This window comes from Rhipicephalus microplus, chromosome 3, assembly GCF_043290135.1.
Source record: "Rhipicephalus microplus isolate Deutch F79 chromosome 3, USDA_Rmic, whole genome shotgun sequence".
NCBI classification, from domain to species: Eukaryota; Metazoa; Arthropoda; class Arachnida; order Ixodida; family Ixodidae; genus Rhipicephalus; species Rhipicephalus microplus.
The window spans coordinates 40,435,673-40,455,300 of record NC_134702.1 but is presented as its reverse complement, the minus strand read 5'-3'; the positions used below and the strand labels follow the sequence as shown (position 1 = coordinate 40,455,300).

General features: G+C 44.9%; 1 protein-coding gene across 3 annotated transcripts in view; it reads left to right on the top strand.

Annotated features, from left to right (window-relative positions):
- Positions 1-18,672, top strand: part of LOC119176131 (uncharacterized) — a 65,682-nt gene extending 47,010 nt beyond the window's left edge. For 2 of the 3 annotated variants that reach the window (XM_037427285.2, XM_037427276.2), the window contains exons 12-15: positions 2,326-2,464; positions 2,677-2,961; positions 15,676-15,699; positions 18,122-18,672. In XM_037427285.2, the coding sequence (XP_037283182.1) occupies positions 2,326-2,464; positions 2,677-2,961; positions 15,676-15,699; positions 18,122-18,129 (456 nt within the window). In that variant the 3' untranslated portion in view covers positions 18,130-18,672. The remainder of the gene's footprint in view (positions 1-2,325; positions 2,465-2,676; positions 2,962-15,675; positions 15,700-18,121) is intronic. The other variant, XM_037427293.2, reaches the window with a different exon arrangement.
- Positions 18,673-19,628: the final 956 nt, after the last annotated feature.

Below are 19,628 nucleotides of genomic sequence, written 5' to 3'. Positions count from 1 at the left end.
GCTGCATCGGAAAAAAGTGGATTGGACCCACCAATGTCTGTGCCATGTTTCTTATGAAGTCAGTATCGTCCTAGCGACGTTAGGAGCAGTTGTGAATACCTTTTGCCTTGACTAGCACGCACGTAGTACCGAAAAATAAGGTGCAAGGAAAGAGCGTCGGCATGCAGCAACATCTGACGGGGCGCTAAAGTGACCGGAAGCCGCTGTAACCAAACGAATTTTGCCCGAAGGACCAGTTGACGTCGGATATAGCTGTTCCGTGACGGATGAAGTCGCTCGGCGCTCATCGGACTTCGCTGACAGCGCCTTATCTTTGCCCGACAAATAGAGGGGAGGGGGGTAGGCTAGATGCTTGTGCACCGCGCTTATGGCGGGGGAAATAGCGCCTTCGACTTTGACAGGAACGATTGCATTTAGTTGCCGGGCGCACAAAGATTACTTCACTCGCTAGACAGGCGCCGTTTGCCGTTTTCACTAGGCAGGCACCGTTTGCGAAAAGAGTGCGCTTCTCAAATGCGGCGAAGTAACAGCTGGGGCACTTGTTAGTTCACACTCATATCTGTATATCTGTACCTGTGATTACCTGTGATTACAATGGTATATGAAGTAAAGCTGGCAGCCAACTCTTTTGGATCCGATATCGCGGAACTCCTACAAAACGCTAGTGTGAGCAAATACCACCTCTCCAAAAAGAAGTGCTCTTTTCACACAGTCGCTTCGCGTTGAAACTGCACTGATACTTGCCGAGCGAGCGAGTGTGCCAGCGATCCCTACCGTCCTTAAAATCCAAGGTCATTAAGGCTCCTAGATCGATTCCCCCCGCCTTGCCCGTGTTGTTTCATGCTCGTTCAAGGCGGGTGGTTTACTCTGTTTGAGCATTCAACGTTAGTTCCAACACACGGGGTTATCCAGGTGATAGGAATGGGCCGACTGATTTGATCTCCGCTTCAGTAGCGCTCGCGCGCTTTTATTCGCTCGTGAAAGTTGCGATGCGCTGGGGCATCTTATCAATTTAAACTTGTTACGGCGCATGGCGGCGACGGAAAAACTCGCCGAGTGTATCCATTTAATTGCTATCACAATAATAACGCAGTTTTTTTTTTCTCTAAAATAAGTGTTCTGGGTTAGCTCTCGTTCAGTACACCTCTTGTTTAATTTGTGCATTTATTTTCTGAATTTTTTTACCAAACCTGCTTATAACGAAATCCTCTTTATAACAAATTTTTCCGAGACTTCATCAATTTCGTTATATCCAGGTTTAACTGTAATTCCTGCCAATTCACAATACAGGCAAAGCCACACCAATGTCATCATCGGGATTTTGTGATATAATTCACCCTAGCCCTCATTGGCTGTGTTGTGGCAAGCTCGAGCAAGGGCTTAGTTTAGTGCATTGTTTTTTCTCTGCCTTTAAATGGCAGCCACAAAGCGTGTTTATGTAGTGCTGCTCGTGGATTAAAGTCTAACATCAACTGTAAGAATGGATTGCACAATTGCTCAAGATAATGACAAGAATGAATTGCACAAATGCTCGAGGCAACCTCGTTCTGCTACGGATCTGGCCACAGGAGATGATTTTGGCTCTGAGGCAAGTGTATAGGCCATTGTTTAGGTGATGCGACAGAAGTTAAACGTGGTGAAAATTAAAATGTGCGCTTATTCCCAAATTAAGTCGTTTATTTTATCAGCACTGTACTTCATGCTCCATGAAACTATTCATTCGTGATCATGCTTTTCCACAGGCATGCAGTGCACTGCTTACGGATGTCATAGATCTCAAAAAATGGTTGATTGTAAATGCACATTTTTACTGTTTCTGTTGTAGTGTTTCTGTGCTACTGTTTCTATTTGGGGCTTTGCTATTTCCTCTTCTGTAATCTTTGATGAAGGCAATGTCTTGTCCTGTCAAAGAAAAATGAACTGCATAACATTAAAATTAATCTGAGCAGTTTCATTTCACCCCTGTATATTGAATTACTGTCATGGCTGGTGGGCATAATCTAGTTCCCATTCCATCTTTGACGACCAGGTATCTGGTGACGTGAACGAGGAATTAGTTGTGAAAGCTGTCATGCACCATGCTTGCCTGTCTACCTCCCAAGAGCTTTTTTTTTTTTTTTTTTTTTCCCCTTTGCTGTCATCAAAGTGGTGTCTGTCATGTCCACCATTTTCTTGAGGTTATTAGCCTCAAGTGTTAACATTTCACTTTATGCTGAGAAGGTCAATAATGACTGCTTATCACATACGTAATGTGGTTATACTTTGTCGTGAATGTAATGTTTCTCTTCTTTTTCTCTTCCTCCCACTCGCATCTTGCCGGAGCAGGCTCAGTGTTTTGGGCCCTTGGCGCAGATGTACCCCATGGTGGGCCATCGGGTCATGTCCCCGCAGCCCATGGGCATGGTGGCTGCAACCCACACAGCCTCCTATGGCGATGCAACGCACCTCCCTGCCCAGGTTTACAGTGAGTGTCTACTGCCTGCTTCCTTCTGTTGAAAGCTCTTGTAAGCTCTTGTAAGCTTTTCATACTGCCAGCATATTTAAGTTGTTGCTCCTTTACCATTACTCCTTTTAAGCGTTGCCCGATTACTTGGAAGGTTAGTAAATCAATCTCCTAGCCCTACTGGACGTCTCTTCTGTGAGTTGGCATGAAATGTGCAACTCGTGCCTATGCAGTGCTGCAAGGCCAGGGTCACCAAGCTGCCAGCACGGGGGGTGGCCCGCACTCCAGCCCGCCAACGCCGGGAGCCAGCACGCCTGTGGGCGGGGCACAGGCAGGCACGCCCCCGGTCGTCTACCATCAGCCGCCACCCCCCTCGGCTGGCTCGGGCCCACCTCCGCCTCCGCAACCAAATCTGGTGCTGGTGCCCCACTCGGGGGCTAACACTCCCCCACACCTGATGCCCCACAGTCCTATGGTGCCCCCACAGTTGGCAACTGCACACTTTGTGCACCACCAGGGTGAGTGTTGGCAGCCACCACACCAGCAGGCGGCAAAACAGTGGTACAGTCTGCAAAGGGGCTGGCCACAGCTTTTCCTGCCTGCTCGTTGCCCAAGCACTCCATCTTCGTTTTCGTGATTGTGGCTGAGGAAATAATAAAGTGATGTACAGTGTACAGAAGCTAATGAAATTTGAGCGTTTTTACTTGACGATGGAAGCATGACTCAAAGATTGGGGTGCTCACTGACCAAGTCAAAAAGTGTTTTTTGATATACAAAACCCTTGTTTTGAACAATCTCTAGTTCGTTTTGACTCGATCAGTGGCCCAATCTTTATATAGATGTGCTGAAGTTTGCTGGCAGGGTTCTGCGCGTAGCACAGTGCCACACACAGCTGCAGACTATACTGGAAAGTGATTTGGCTTGATTCACTGGACCTTCGACATAACTGCTGTTGTGTCATTCGGGTCCGTAAGATGCGTGGGTTCCGAGGTATGCAACTGTCACAGGTTTGCACTTTTGCTTTTATGCAAAGTTACCGAGCCATAATGTTGTCAAGTGTACATTCGTACAGAGTGGCTTGCAAGTGCAAACATGATTTACTCACACATTGAGTGCCTAAACGAACTTGCGTCCTTGGCATTTTAAATTTTACGAAACAAGGCACGCTGGCTGCTCTGGAGTTTCACGATCAAGTTCACTAGTCAACAGCATTTGAGCCAAATATCAAGCTTGCATGCACAACTAAGACCACCTTGGAAGTGGCATGTGCAGCACGTCTGTCAGCCAGTAAATGGACTATGAAAGGTTTTGTTGAGATCCCCATATACAGACATTTCCTCTTATGCGATTCGAGAACTTGGGGTGTTGGTGTTTGAGCGGATAACAAGAAAGGGTGGGAAGTTTTGGCGGGTGCTTCGATCTTATACCACTGACCTCGACTCGTGGCTCTACTTGTTTCCGACAATGGCCCTCCTTTTGTTGAGCGTATGTGGCTTAGCCATAACATAACAAAAGCTGCTGCATTTGTGTGCGGAATGTCGTTTTTGCTGCTCGCAATCCACTGTTTTATGTTTTACTTTCACAAACTGTCATATCAGCATTCATGGAGACAGCGACCTGCGGCACATAAGAATAGGCTGGCAAGGGCTCCAGCAAATGCATTCGGTAAATGTGTACCGGGACAAAAAATAAATTGCTAATATTTATGTTATAGCCTCTACACTAGTCACTGGATGTGCCAGTTTGTCCTTGATAAGACATTCATAGAATTCATTAGAAATTAGTTCAGTGAAGCGAAAGATTAACCGCTTCAGTGCCTTGGAGGAGCTGTGTTTGCCCACTCGCCTCTAGTACAGATGGCCAAAGGTGAGCTAGGCTTGTCATCGGTATTTATCGTTTCGTAGCAGATAGCCACTTTCGTATTAATGCTTTGTTATGCTTCGACACACGGAAGTCCATGGGGCTGTGTAATCTAGAGCGAACTTATACTACTGGAGGAAGTCTTATTGAAAAATTAAGAAACGCAGACTTCGGTGCGGATTGGATTGAAAGATAGAGTGGCTCTTTAGGTGAAGACTTCTTGAGTGACCTTAGCTCCTTCTCTGTGAGCGAGAGCTGTGGTGAGAAAGACACATCTGGTGAGTTGGACGTCATGTGGCACTGGTGGTAACTCGGCATGAAAGAAAGCCCCTGCATGCCTGCCTCGTTTCTAGTGTTTTGGCGTTTCTATGTGGGACACTTGATGCAGAAAGATGCGGATGACCCACTGGATAAACCTCAGAGCGTTAGCAGCAACGTTGATTTTCATGTTCCCATTTCATTCCATTCTCATCCCATGGTATATGTGACATAGCGCTGTTGAGCCTCAGTTCTGCTTGTACTGTACAGTGTATCCTGAAGGGATACGGCCACTGGCGTGGGTTCGGTCTTAGTTCACCGTCGCCTCGCATGACTGTCGCCGCTGCACACGCGCATTCGGACAGCTAAGGTGCCGAGCGCAGCGTGGCAAGTACACAGTACCGCTCTCAAACAAGTCGCATCACTTTATTGCCTGTGGCAGCACTAAAAACGCAGTACAGTGCCCGTTGCAAAAGGCTGCGGGAAAGCAAACGGGGCTTATCCACGCTGCAGCCAAAAGGAATTCACGGTGACACGTTGCTGAGGGAAACGGGCATATATCCAATGAGCTCTCTCGACTATGCTGCCTCTTCTCACGATCTGTCACCGCAGGGCCCGATTGCTTTAGTGAGGCCACACTCTGCTTGCGTTGGCTTCAAGAGCCAACGTGTTGGTGTAGTACGACCATGCGCGAGCACACCGCATTGCTTTTTGTCCTATCGTTCGGTAGGAGCAATAAAAGGTAAGCGTTCGCCGCTGGTGCAAGGCGCCGTTGACGAGTCTGAGCGAGCTTCAAACAAAAGGAGCCTATGGACGGAAAGAAAATGTGTGCTTACCCTTTGTTGTCCGAAGAGGTCTCTGACTGACTCCCGAAGCGCGTGCATGAAACGTCCTGAGAGACTCGAGCTCAGCGCCACGATCGACATCCGGGTGAGCTGGGTCAGCATCACTTCGCGCCCCCGGTGCTGATGGACCGCAGAGGAGGGTAGAGTCATGTTAGGACATGAGAACGGCGACAAAGCCCGTGCAATGGCGGCGGGCTAGCCCCAATTCCTACATGCTGTGATGGTTGAAGTTTTAAGGGACATTCTTGATACTTTAGCGCATTGCAGGAAAAATTTGGTTCAATATTGTCGCACAAGGAGTGGTAACACTTGAGCATTCTTTGAAAACTGACTGCGTGATGCCAGCTTGTACGCCTGTGACACAAGAAAATTGTGACTCAAGAACATCCAATGATACTTACCCACATGAGTTGAAGAATATGCCCCGCCCAACGTTTCCAGATACTTTTTCAGTTTTAGAACTCTCTACTTCTTGGAGAGCAGGTGGCCGGCTGCAGTCCCAGCCACCGCCGCGCTGCAGTCCAACTTTGCACCAAGGAAACGAGGGTCGTCTGCGACAGCTAGGCACGGTGTAGCCAGTGAGCAGCGTTTACACAACCCCGCAACTTCTTGGTTTAGGCACGAGGAGTTCAACGTCGGGCCTAGATGCGTGTGCGATGTTTTTGCGGGTCCCTAGCAAAAATAATAGCTCGCGTAAGCGTGGTGCTAGGCTAGCATTTGTCGATTAAAGAGCCATTTTGTAACCCTCTAACTTCTTGTTCTTCCAGGTAGTAGAAACAAAATTTAAAGCTCAGTTGTATCAGTCATGTCTCAACCAAATCTCGGTAAAAAGATGTGACTCATCTAGTTCCAGCTTAGTCGTTTGAAAGCTATTTTTGCGAGTCTTAGCACAAGGTTCTTCGACGCTGGGCGCATTAACTTTGCGCAGCGATAAGCACCTCGGTGGGCTGTACCCTATTGAAAGTTAAACCAGTGCACTTTCTATTGAAGTATACAGATTTAGGGTTGTCTTTCAGTGGGATCAATAAAAAAAAATTCAAATTTCTGGAATATAGGAAAACATCAGTGCATTGACAAAAGAGCACTTGTCACTATCACACACTTAGTCACGGGCATTCGAATTACAAAAAAGCGCATAGCTGAATTCCTGAAATAAGTTAGGCTCTTAAGCAGCAAACAAAACAAGAGCCAGTCTGTTGTGTATCTGTACCCATTCGGTCATTTTGCTCGGTGCACAATGGATGTGCAATGAATGGACACTTTCTGCACTTAGGTAAATCTTCAATTAGATCATTGAGAGTCTTCCTAGATGCATGCAGTCTTCAATTCTTACAACATATAACGAGCTCACTAAACATTTCTACCTGTCTAGAAGGATTTTCCCTCCACCTCACAAAAATCTAACCCGGCCCCAAGCACTTACATTAAGGCTTTTGCAAACGCGGATGTACCCTACTTTGAAAATGTTACACATCATGTACCCTGACCTATACCCAAGTAACCTTTGTCCACATTGTGGGGAAATAGCTTCATTAGAACACATGCTCTGGCAGTGCACCAAATTCGCTCATTTATCGCACATCACCTCTGCCAGATGGGAGGCGGCAATCCGCAGCTCGTCCTTGGCAGATCAGCTCTGGGCTGCCCACCAAGCCCGCGAGGCGGCTGAGGAGCTTGGCATCTCAGTCCCCACGTGGGAGCTGCCCGCAACACAGTGATCTGTGTTTTGGAGGACCAAATAAAAGTTTATCCAATCCAATCCAATCAATTTGTTTTTTTTTTTCACTCGGCTAGCGTATCTCAAGTTTTCTCTGTTCTCGAGCTGTGGTGGCACAGATCACGCGTTTCCTTAATTCTCTGGTTGTAATCTGTACCTTCTCCTTCGTTTTTGGCTTTTTTTCTTTTTTCTTTAGTTTTCTCTCTAAAATGGCACAAGACACACAGACCTCTGTTAGCACCAGTCATGACCACACAGTCCTTGTAATGAATATTTCTAAGCGACACACTTCGCCTTTCGCTGTGCCAGTAGTTGTATCATTTGAATTCTGCATTATAGAAGATTACTACCGGAGGTTTTTTCGCCTCCTCAGTGACCCCCAAACTCTATTGAAAGCACACTTTTTTTTCCAATTGCTCAGAAAAACTAAAGGCCTATGAAGGAGCGGGTACCTGTTGCCAGGATTTTTTTGGTAGATCGCTAGGCAGCAGTAGTTGTTTGTTGTACAGCGGCTTCATGACACGTACTCTGGGAGGTTCAGAAATAAACAAGGAGCTGCATCACACCTCAACGCCCATGTACCATGGTCGATTTCGACATCTGCATTTATGATATGCTTATATGTCTTCAGGATGTCACTTTCTTGAAAAGTGAACATCGTTCACCTTGCCTGTCTTTCCCAAACTTTCTCATGGATCTTTTCCACTTCTGCAGTTACAGTAGGTCACACGGCAGAGAGAAGTGTTTCTCGGGTCTTTTCCTGTACCCGACGGAGCGACCGGGCACAAAAAACATCATTGTGATGTCTGGAAAGTCTGAGCTTTGGCGCACGAGATAGCAGCAACAGTAGAACTAACCGCAGGAGACAGGCGTACACATGTGCTCGGTGCGTCCACATGTGGTCAGTGCTTATATCGTGCTCGCGATGTCAACAATTAGAGTGTTTCCTGTTGTAGGCGTCGAGTTGTCTTCAGTAGACCGTAGAAGCATGCCACGTGTACAGAAAGCGATGAGACATATGCACAGAAAAAAAGAAATGGGCCACCGAACTCCAGCATGGAACACGAAACTGCAACGGCAGTGAAGTCAGCGAAGAGTAGCCAGTTACTTGGCGCAAAGTTAGACTGCAGAGCGAGCCCCCACACTCCCTGGGAGCAAATCGCGCCAGCCTCGAAAGGAAGAGTTCGAAAACTGAAAATTTATCTATTAACCCTGCCAAAGCGGCACAGCTTGCTTAATGTGTGGAGGGGCATAGAGGAACACCTTATGAAAAATTTTACTGAACCACTGCTTAAACATGTAATGTTTATTCACTTGTTCTTCAGCTCCTGTAAATCTTTCTTGATGCTGCTCATGGGAAAGATTGTAAGCTGCACTCGCAATGCGGCCAAACTTTTCATTGCATGCTGTGCAAGTGCATCAAGGTTGCACTAGCAAACACGCTACATATAACAATGCAAGCCTCGCATCCCTTAAAAAAAATGAGCAGTGGAAAGACATTTAGCTGACTTTCTTAGCTTTTGTAGCCAGCACAGCCTCGGTAAGGTCTATGCAACAGGATAGGCCACTCCCAAGAGGTGCTGCCGGGAGAATCAGGTGACTTGGAAGTCTAACCGTGGCAAATCAGGTGACTTGGAAATCTAACCGAGGCAAACGCGGGAAAAACTGCTTTTGAATATTAGCAAGTGGTAGAATAAGCTTATCAACACGGTGACATGTTGGTCACTGAAGTGGCACTGTGCAGTCGCGTAATCAATGTGGCTGTTGGTGGTGGCATGCATGGTGCATGGCCCTTTCATATATGCCTCTGCTTTTGCTGTGGTGATTGTGCTAAAAAGTGTCGTGTCAGCCCTGCTGCAGATCTTGTACAGTCTGAACCAATCCTTTTTTTTTTAAATGTTGCTACAGCGAGTTGGTTTTCTCAGGTTCTTGCACAAATTGTTTTCTGCTGTCTCAATGGGCAGCCAGTGAGAGATTTCTTCAGACTGTAGGATGCTTTTAGCAGAACAGCTATTGTTTTAAACTTCGATATTAAAACGGGACCTGCTGGAGAAATTGCGTTTGTCGTGTCGTGCGGTGCATTTGGGCCAAAGCTTTCTGCGCTTTTGCTAGAGTGTACTAAAATGGGATAGTGGGTCCACTGGAGCAGATGGCAAGCGGTGCAGGCAAAGCAAAATGCGCAGGAAATTTGCAGTGGCACTGCAGTCGCCTTCACCTGAAGTGCCAGCTCATCTTGGTTGTTGAGTCGGTGGAGACGCGACTGATGTGCGACGGCGAAGCGGATGCCGCGGGCCACAGCGTGACCATAACCATGGCAACATCAACGGTAACCATGGTAACCTTCAGGCGAAGGCGACGGCAGAGCTCCATCTGGATACATTCCCCCTTTCTAGTACACTCTACTTCCGCTGTGCAGTATGGCCTGGCATTCTTGGCCTTCATTGTTGTGAAACCCTGCGTCTATCAGTAACGCAGTTGGGGCTTTTATAATTGGCTGGCAAAGCGAGCAGACTGAAATGGCAGCAGAAGTGAACGCCGTGATAGTGTTTGTGCGGTACATCCACTTAAGAATGCTATTTCGTACATTTTGCCTGCACTTCTTTACTTGTGCAGTTCCTACTGCGCACTTCAGAAGCGAGCCACAGTGCATTCTCGCGCCACAGATTGATGCAACTAAACCTCGTTGCAGTAAAATTGAAGGTGCACTAGGATTTGCTTGTTATATGAAGATTTGTTATAGCTGCAGTGATAATTTACTGCAAATATTATGCACTGCATAGAACCAAATCTAATAGTAGGGGAAATAGCACCTCGCTGCATTGCGGTACAATGCAAAGTAACTGTGTTTCGGAGATAAAACGGGAAAGTTGCGTGGTTTTAATTAAAATCCTGATTTGTACTTTTTGAGAAGTTTGCTCAAAATTTAATTTCCTGACAAAGTATGGTCATTTATTCTATAACAGACAAATTTTACCTATTTTCAAACAAGGTCTTAAAGGAGCACTGACATCAAATTTACTCATGCCAAGATTCTTGCGTCAGCGAGTAGCTATAGACCCCGTAGCAGCGTTTCGTGATCTAAAACGCAACTTAGGGATGGATAACAATCACTTTTATTGATTTATATCACTGGTATCTAGCACTATTCAAAACGGCCGGCAATCCCGCCATTTTTAGCGCTGGGAGCACCAGCAGTGGCACTGCCTTGCGGTCACCTCCAGAGCACGCCACAGCTGACCACTTCTCTACAGAAAAGTGACATCAGGCTCAGCTGCTCCGCAAACATATCATCTGCTAGGCAGACACATTCAGTCACTTGCATTGCTGTTGTCGCTTCGGGCTCAATACAATAGCCTGGAGCTTGAAATCCCCACGATTCGCGACGTTGTGAATTATTTCTGCTTCGATCAACCTTTTGCAGAACAGAGATTCCGAAATGGACGCCGTTCTAAGCAGAACTCTAGAAGTGCCCGAGGATGCACGCTTCAGCCATGTTCGCTCGTGTGTCTCAGTTAGCTATATTGGTGTGTTTTGGCGTGCAAAGCATTCAGGTATATGCAGAGGGGTCAATACAATATAGCTATCGTGAATGAGCATCAGCGGAGAAATAGAATACGTTTTTTCTTTGCCAGGTTCTTTTTTGCGCCTCCAAATGGCCCCACCTATCCAGCCTCTTGCGTTTAGCACAGTATTACCACTTTTATGTGGACGCAAAGTCTACAGATGAACAAAAATTGAATGATACCTGCATGTTATTTGTTAGCAATGATATCTGACTATACGCTGTTCCACTTTTGATAGCTCGTGGTCGTGTTGATGTGTAACACATAGGTGTTATGAACAGACACCCTCATTGCGCTTTTTCCATGCTTCGAATTAGATGACTGCAACTCAACTGCAACTCACAAGGATTCCCCGACAGGCTGACCGACAAGCACACGTTTAATCATGCTCCTTTCTTTCGCCATTCTTTTAAGGAAGGTTTTTATCTTGTTAATTTCACGAAATTATTCAAACCGGTGCGATGAAGATCAGACGCGACGAGCGAGTCCATTTCTGCGCTTCGGCACCACGATAAGAACACTCGGATCGTACACGTCATCACTACTTGGGCATTTTCACTCAGGATGGTATTTTTGGAATGTATCACGTTGAACACACAGCACTAGTGTCGATGTCGCAGGGCAGTCTATTTTCACATTTTTCTCCTTAGCTTTTCTACGCTGTTTGACATCGAATCAAAATAACTTTCACACGACGGATGTCGTTCAAGTTTGGCCAAGAAGGCCTATGCATACCAAGCGATCGAATGATGGGCACATCTCAATCTTGAAATTTGATGTCGGTGCTCCTTTAGGCACATTAGTTTTTAGGAGGCTTTTAAGGGGAATTGTCTTGCTGATATTGTTCATTATATTGCAGCTCGTCTTGTTGCAACAAGTAATAATATTTTAATGCACGTTATGGTGGTCTACTCATTTCCTGTTAATTGTCGGCTGTGGCACTAGCATTTGAAAATTTACGCACCTCATTGACACAGCTAATCATCATTGCGTACTCTTCTGCTTTTTGTTCAGTTTCAACAGTGGGGCAATGTTGAAAGCTCCCTGTGATGCAATCAAAAATGTGTAGTCGTACGGAAACATGACTATATGCTAGGCTCAAGAAGATTTGCCTCGCCATACTGACGTACGATAGACCAATTTCATGGCATGTTTCAACTGTACCTCCACTGCCACAAATAAATTTTTATTGGACTAAAGGTTTGGTTACTCTTTCGAGAAATGTGCTGCTGCATTTGTGTGGGTAGAAACCTACTTGTAAGAATGAAAGCAGAGTTGTAAGATGAAAAAAAATCTGCTATAACAGTGGGCTTGTTAAAACTTCTAATATCAACTGAAAAAAAAAAAAAGGCATGGGGTATTCCCACTATTGTCTAAAATCAATCCTGAGGTTCACGCTTAAGAATGCAGTGAAATCGGTCTATTCAGTGCATACAGGTGCTTGTGATGGTTTCTACGTTTAGTGCCGCTTTATTCTGGTTCTGCAAAAGCATGAAAGTGCCGATTGTAGACGTGCTGATGAGATTTTCTGGAGCCTCTTAGAAAAGTGTCTTCGATTGCTGCTTTAATGATGCTGCAGTGTTTGTGCTCTGCTGCAAAGAATGTGCAGACATGCTACAGTAGTGTCCTTTTTGTGCCTGTTGTTTTTACCTAATGCTGCATTGTTCTCTTAACAAGTGGCCAGCCCTAGTCCCTGCTTACCATTGGAAGAAAAAAAAGAGAGAAAACTTGATTAGTTGCTTTTAAATGGAACTGTTTACAATGCCCCTCTTTTTCTGTGTTTTGCATTAGCACATGTGTAATAAGCATGGCAGGCTACAAGGAAGCTAAATGAACTTATACCGGTGTCACACAGGCACTTTTTAATCGCGATCAGGGTGGTCCGAATCAGTTTTCTTGATCGCGATTAACTTTATGACCGCTGCTACACGGCCCAAGCTAATCTGGTTCAAGCTTGGGTCAGAATAAATGCCCCAGGTGACAAAACATGCCACTGGCAAAACTGCACGTGGTGTATGTATATATAGAACCCTTTATCAGCAATGTTATTCGTGCAAGAACCGCTCGAACGTCACAAACTTTGCGTGCCACTATAATAGTGATTCTATAAAATCCATCATTCGATAAAATTTCCCTAGTACACCTGTATCGCTATGTGAGATTCTTAACCTTCGTTTTTATTTCTGATGGCCCTCGTTCGTAGCCGTGTGGTCGCAGGGAAGCGTCAATCTCGTTGTAGGTGCCAGTGTTTCACCTCTGGTGCCTCAAGTTTGTTCCAGTCGCTCCTGCCAGTGGTAAATATCTGTAAAGATCTCTCCATTCGACCACGAAGTGTGCATACGTTGTGACGTAGTCGAAAGGCTTGCGACACTCATAATCAGTGTGCTTCGAGGTGCTCCAACAGCTCCGACAAGGCCAGAGTTAAACTAAGCGCTGAAGGCAACAATCGACTGCTTTTCGTCTGCTTGTCCTCTGCTTCTCCCGCAACTACATGCGATCGATGCGAATCCTAAAATATGCACTACTTCAGATATTGTTCCAAATCAAACAGTTGATAATTTGCTTTCTCATAAAGATTCAGTTTTTCAAAAGCGTTTTTATTGACCTATTCTCGATTTTCTTGTTTATTGTGCTTTCAACAAGCTCTGCTAGGGGGTGCAGATGACAGCAAAATCGCTATCTCTCGGGCAGATCTCGAATCGCGATAGTCTTGATCCCAATCACGCCTCATCGTGATTAAAAGTGGCCGTGTAGCAGCACCTAATCTGGATCATGGTTCATCCGGATCGACACTGATCGCGATTAAAAGTGCCCGTGTGACACCAATATTAGCTTCGTAAGCAGCATTCGAGTGTGTGTGCGAATTTTTATGGTTGCCGTTGTTTGAAGGGCGTGTATTTAACACGGAGCCACTTGTATGTACTGTTAATTGTAAATACTGAATGTCAGACTAGTCTCTGGGTTTGAAGAAAGAAAAAAAAAGTGACCTTGTTACAGTTGCACAGATCGTCGTTGCCACTGTGAGATTACAACTTATTATTAAGAAAATGTGAGAGGCAGAAGCTGACTACTATTCACTTGCTCTGGTGAACCTAGCTTTAAACAAGAAAAATAAGCCATGCATACATATTATTTCACTGCAGTGTTGAGCACATGGCCTTCCTTCTTTTTACTGCTAATGGCATTGTAATAGTTTCCATTAGTATCTAAGCATATTGCAAATCCCTAGCGGCCGTGCCACTCCCATAGCTGTAAAGTATGTGTAAAGAAAGCAAGCAAACCATGCTTTTTCTCTCTCGCGTGCGTAAATCTTTCCTGGCATACTCTTAGCTTTTATTTATGTACATACTATATGTAAGGCAAAATGTGAAGTCGGTTTTGTTATTACACTGTTAATAACACTTTCATGCATATCTTTTTGCTGTTACATTCATTGTGTGGGCTTGGTCTATTTTTCTTTCCCCAACCTCCCACCTCTGCTGGACTTTGTGGAATGGCGGTGTTGGCGTTTTTTTTTTGTGAGGGCTTCGCTATTATCGCAGCGTACAAGGGGCTTTGCACCCTCACTGTTGTTGACAAAGACTTGGGCGCACACGCAACTGGCTTTTCTTCTGAGGTTTCTTTGTACATATATATGGTTAGTGGCAAGTGTACATAACGCTGTTGTTTTTTGCCGCTGTCTTTATTTCTTTTTTTTTTTTCATATACATACAACTATAGTGTGACACGGCACGCTTGGATGTTTTTTTGCTGCTGTTCCTGTGGTGGTTCCCTTATTTCCTTTTCTTTCTGCTGATGAGGTGCAAACTCTTCCTTTTCACCCACTGCTTGCCTTCTTTGGCCTCAGTTTTCCTATTTTTGAAAAGACCATTTTTCGGCGATATTTAGCATTGTCGACGTGTGCACATGATGCAATTTTCTTTTGTACTGCAACAGGGGCTTACTATGTTTTGAAACTGCACAGGTGCAGTGATAACCCTAGGGTAGGAGTAAATATTTAGAACCATGCTTTCAAAACAATGATGTTGATGTTCTTTCGATCTCTGTGTAGTGGTCGAAAATTTTGAACATTCGCAAACTGGACTGAACTAGCATTAAGATGTCAGAAAGAGCAGTGGTATGCAGGATATTTTCTAAAGTTTGTGAAAGTTGAGTCCCTTACAGCTTAGGCGAAATTTTATGCCTGAGATCTAAGCAAATGTGAAACTGTTACTAGTAAAACTGCACTACACTGTGTTGCTTGCCCGTACTACCATTACAAGCTGTAAGCCAAATATTTGGCTGGGTTTTAGTGAGCCGAGAGGAACTTGCGAAAGGAAAGAAAAAAGAAGTACACTCTCAAAGCTCAGGTCTTCAAGATCGGAACCAGGGTTTCCCTGCAGTCTATCCGAATATTTTTATGGGCATCCGTGCATGCGTGCCAATTTGGTCTCAAGTTTGAAGTTTGGTTTCATTGGCTGCATCACATACAATCTTACTTAGCGATAGAATACGGGTTCTTGTTCCCAGTACTTGTGCGAAAGTGCCTGAAGCGCTTCACTCTTATGCATAGAAGTAACTAAACACAAGTGCAGCAATTGGGCCTGGCTGTACACTCTCTACGAGAAGGGATTTTTTTCTCGCTCCATATTTTTCTGGCTGGCACCGCCTTGCTTCGGGAAATGTAGGGTGACCAACTAGAAGAAGAAAAAAATATGCGTGGCTTGGCTTTATTTTTTTATCCCTGTGCAGCAGTGGTTGGTGGAAGTGTGTGCATTCTCTGGGAAAAAGAAAAAGAATGGAAAAACCTCTCTGGTGGAGCCTTTTCTGTTCTTTTTTTCATTTTCCTGCCCGCCCTTTTTCTGGTGATCTCCGATTGGGGTCTGATGTCTTCTTCTGTACACCATTATTTCTTTTTTTTTTTTTTGCTTTTCATTAAGCGTGCGTGTGTACGTGTGTGTGTGCTCTGTCTCATTTCCTTGACCATTTTTGTGTTTTCTATTATTTTAGTGTTCCCCAGGCTGCTGCCACCAGGTAATGCCCAGTGCGATAAAGTCGTGCTTCCCCAGATAAGATAGTCACTCAACCTTTTCTACTTTTATTTTTCCTCATTTGAAGGCATGCAGTGTACACATTCCATCCAATTGTTCCTTTTTTTTTCTAATTTTGTTCATCTACATAGTGTTCCTTGCATACTCATTGCTAATTCATAATTTTGAATTACCATCAGGCCTTTTTTTATTTTCACTATATTGTTTTGCAGCTTAGAGCTGCCGCTGCCCTATGAAGTAAATGTTAGCATCATGCATTTGTGACCACATGTCGAGCGATGATTGGTGCTGCCATTAACCAGAGCAACTGCTGCACGAGTTTTTGCTCCTCGCTTGAGTTTTATTCAAAGTATTTTGTAGCTCCTAGGCTAGCATAACCAATATCCTAATGGGTTTTTGAGGTGTGCTTTCAATGCTTGGTGGCACATTTTGTCTACTTTTCAGCATTTTAATGAGCTGTAATTGATTTTCTCTTAAGTGTACTTAAAGGCACTTAAATGCATTGTTGACTCCAGCATGTTGGTTGCAACTGCTGTTGTAAATAACACCAGCCATATTAGTGTAGCAGGTCTGATTGCTGGATTTCACAACACTGAAACTCTCAGCATTGGGGCATAAAACTCTCAGCAAAGTTCATTTACTAGGGCAACACCTTTTTTCTGTGCAGCAGTAACGTGCAGCAGGCATCTGTGGCACCACCACATCATTGTTACAGAGATTCCTTCTCAATAGCGTAGCCAAGTGTGCGTATATCGTTGAAATGCATCTTTAGCGAAGTAACGTGTCGCAAGCCCCTCCGAGGCCCAGTGATGGCGTTTTTGCATTGTTACAGCCCTTTTCTGTGGCAAACTGAAGGCCAGGGGCAGGCAGGGTAGACAGGTAGCCAGTGTCATTTCTTGGCATCGCCTCTAAGATCATGGAGATGAGACCATTGCATGACTGGTTCTCGTTTGCCTGCTCTTGTCACATGTAGTTTAAGGAAGCTGTAGGATGCATCTTTATTTCTTACCTCTCCCCCCCCCCCCCTATTACCCCCTTCCTTGGCTGTTTTCTGCAACGAACCTGCTTCCCCTTCACCCATTTGATGAAACAAGGAAAAAATTTTATCCAACAAAGGCATGTGTTGCATGTTTGAAAAACTATGTTGTTAAGGCAGTGTGGGCTCTGTTTCTGGTGGTACAGCACCCAAGGTCCTCTCAGCTATATGTGTTAAGCGATTGATGAGCGGCCTTTGGCAAGCACTTTATGCGTGAAGAAATTTACCTGCAGTTAACGAAATTTGCCCAAGCTGCGGTCTCTTACGGTAAACTATTGAGTGAGAGTGGTAGATTCACTGTGCCTGCGACCTACTGTCCTTTGCGATTCGCTGCATGATGTGACTACTCGTTCGCACAGATCCCTTTCTACTGTGTAATCAGGCATGTGGCTGGCCTAGCTGAAGCACTTGCAGTGTGCATCTCCCTACTGGAGGAGCAGTGGAGTGGGGCTCTATAAACTAATTCTGTTTATGCTATACTAGCAGCAGGGGCATTATGCGTCACTGTAGCAATGTTTTACTGTGTAGTTATGTGCAGTGTAGGCCTAAAAGGGAGTTGTGGTGCCAATACACTACTGTACTAGTAAGTACATCGTAGTATGCAAAGCACATGGGAAATGAAGTGGCTGAAGGATATTTTTGAGAAACCCTTGGCATTTCGGGAAATAAAAAATGAATGTTTGCACCTTGACTCTGTGGGTCGAAATATCTGCAAGGTGTATTTCTTGCTAATGCTACCATTTGAACATGCTTGACAATTTTTGCCTTGTCTCCATTGTTGAAATGTAAACATTGAAGCTTTAGCAGCTGCGAAGTTCGGGAGAAGGCACAACATGGTGACAAAATTGTGCAAGGTTAATTGGTAATTTGGACACACCAAAAAAGCGTTACAATTTTCGGTTCTTAAATGTAAATCCTGTGCTGCAAAGTTAGAATTCTTTTTATGGCTACACAGCATCACTTTAATTCTGCTGTGCATTCCAGATTCTGTTCAGATTTTATTGCGTGATTCGTAGGTACTATAACAGAGTGATTGCACTTCTCATGCGACTCTAGCAACATTTCAAAAGCCTCTTTCAACCTGAGACTGCCAAGTAGTGAATGTTCTTTAGCATTGTTTTTTATTCTTCCATAAGTGTTGGAGGAAGCTGGTTCGTTGCTAGCTTTTAGGCTTGCCTGCAACCACTAACTCGCTTGCATGAATCCACACATCGGTAGCCAATTCGTAAATTCCCCCCCCCCCTCCTGCCCCCTGAGTACTTGCAGCTTTGATATGTGTGCTGTTATAAAAGTGAGTTTGGTAAACTTGGAGCACAGCTCAAAGGAGTGCTTCACTGACCTTCTACTTTTGTTGGTTGTGTCGTTTCAGGTGTTTGAAGAAGCATGAAGAAATTAGGTAAAGGAAAAAAATAGACAGTGCTAGAAGAATTAAGTTATTGCATCAGCTCTATGCCCTACACCCCTCCCCAATACCCTTCGCTGAAGATGGAAGAAAAATAATATAAGGATTGACAGCAGCAGCCTTAATTCGGACCCGGGAAAAACAAGAAATTATACAACCGCTATGAAGATCAAGCCGTACTTGCTCCATCCAGCAAGCCAAAAAGCAAGCTGGCAAGCAAGCCATAGCCTGGCATCATCGCAAGCGCCTCTCAAATCCCTCCCTGCACACACCCCTGAAACGAAAGAAAAAAAGATGCCAAGTTCCATTGGGGGAAGACTGGTCGAAGGAACGATTCGGAGCATTCGCCGAGGCTTCCACTTCCTTGGCAGTGAGCGTTGAAAGCTGTTGCTCTCTTTCTCCTCCTGTGCTGAGAGGGAAGGAGCTTGTTTAGGGAAACAACCAAATGAACAGAAGATACTATGAAAAAAAAAAAGATTGAAAAGAAACAAAGGTTTACTAGTAAAACGCAGACAGGATGTGTTGTGTGGTTCTTGTGTGGAAGGTTGCCACATGTTTCTATGGATGTGGCGTGCATGGTGTGCACAGTTTAGGAATCTGCCATCGCAGTGACCAAGCTGCATGCTTGGCAACGTAAGCTGTATAAACTGGTTGACACGGCCTTTTTCGAGCCATGTCGCCTGAGGAGTGCTTCTACACGTGTACATTGTTGGTGACAGTAGTGCAAGTGCTGCCGTAAAATTTATTCCACAATTAGCATGGGCACATTTCATTCTCTCGCCCCTGGCTACACTGGTGACAAAAAACACTTTTGGTTGTGCTACTGTTGGCATCTATGCTGTTAATGTAACATTACTCATTTACTGGAGTGCAAACATGGCTACAGTAAAAAGGAAAAGCTACACCAGGTGCTCTGCTTCTGCTGCTGTAGAAGTGAAAACTGAGAAAACTTTTTTTATCGCCCGTCCCCGTTTTGGTGTGTCCGAGACCTGTTCAGTTGGTATCGTGTCTGTTAAATTTGTATGTGCGTGTGTCGTGTGTGACATACCAAACAGCAAAATTCTTCTATTGGTGCTAGTAAGTGCGTCACTATTTTGTGTACAGAAATTCCTACACAACTCTTCCATTCCCTGAAATTGTACAAAGCGGGCACGAGCTCATAAAAAAGAGCGACTTGACCTCAATACAGCTGGGACAGCATAAGTGGTAGTGTTCTAGCCTGACTTAGGACTATGCAAAGTTAAAAACAAGATAGGGGAATACGAGAAAACAGTAGAGCAACTGAAGAGGCCTTACTTACAAAAATGGAGTCTTCCCCACCATTTATGTATCTTCAGCGGCAGTCCCCAATCTCAAATGTAAGACTCGGTGGCTGTAGTGCAGAAGCGCTGATTGCTATACATATGTTCCAGACTCATGCTGCTTGTCTCAGCCTCCGAGATCCTGTTATATTCAAGAAGTGACATATCAGCCT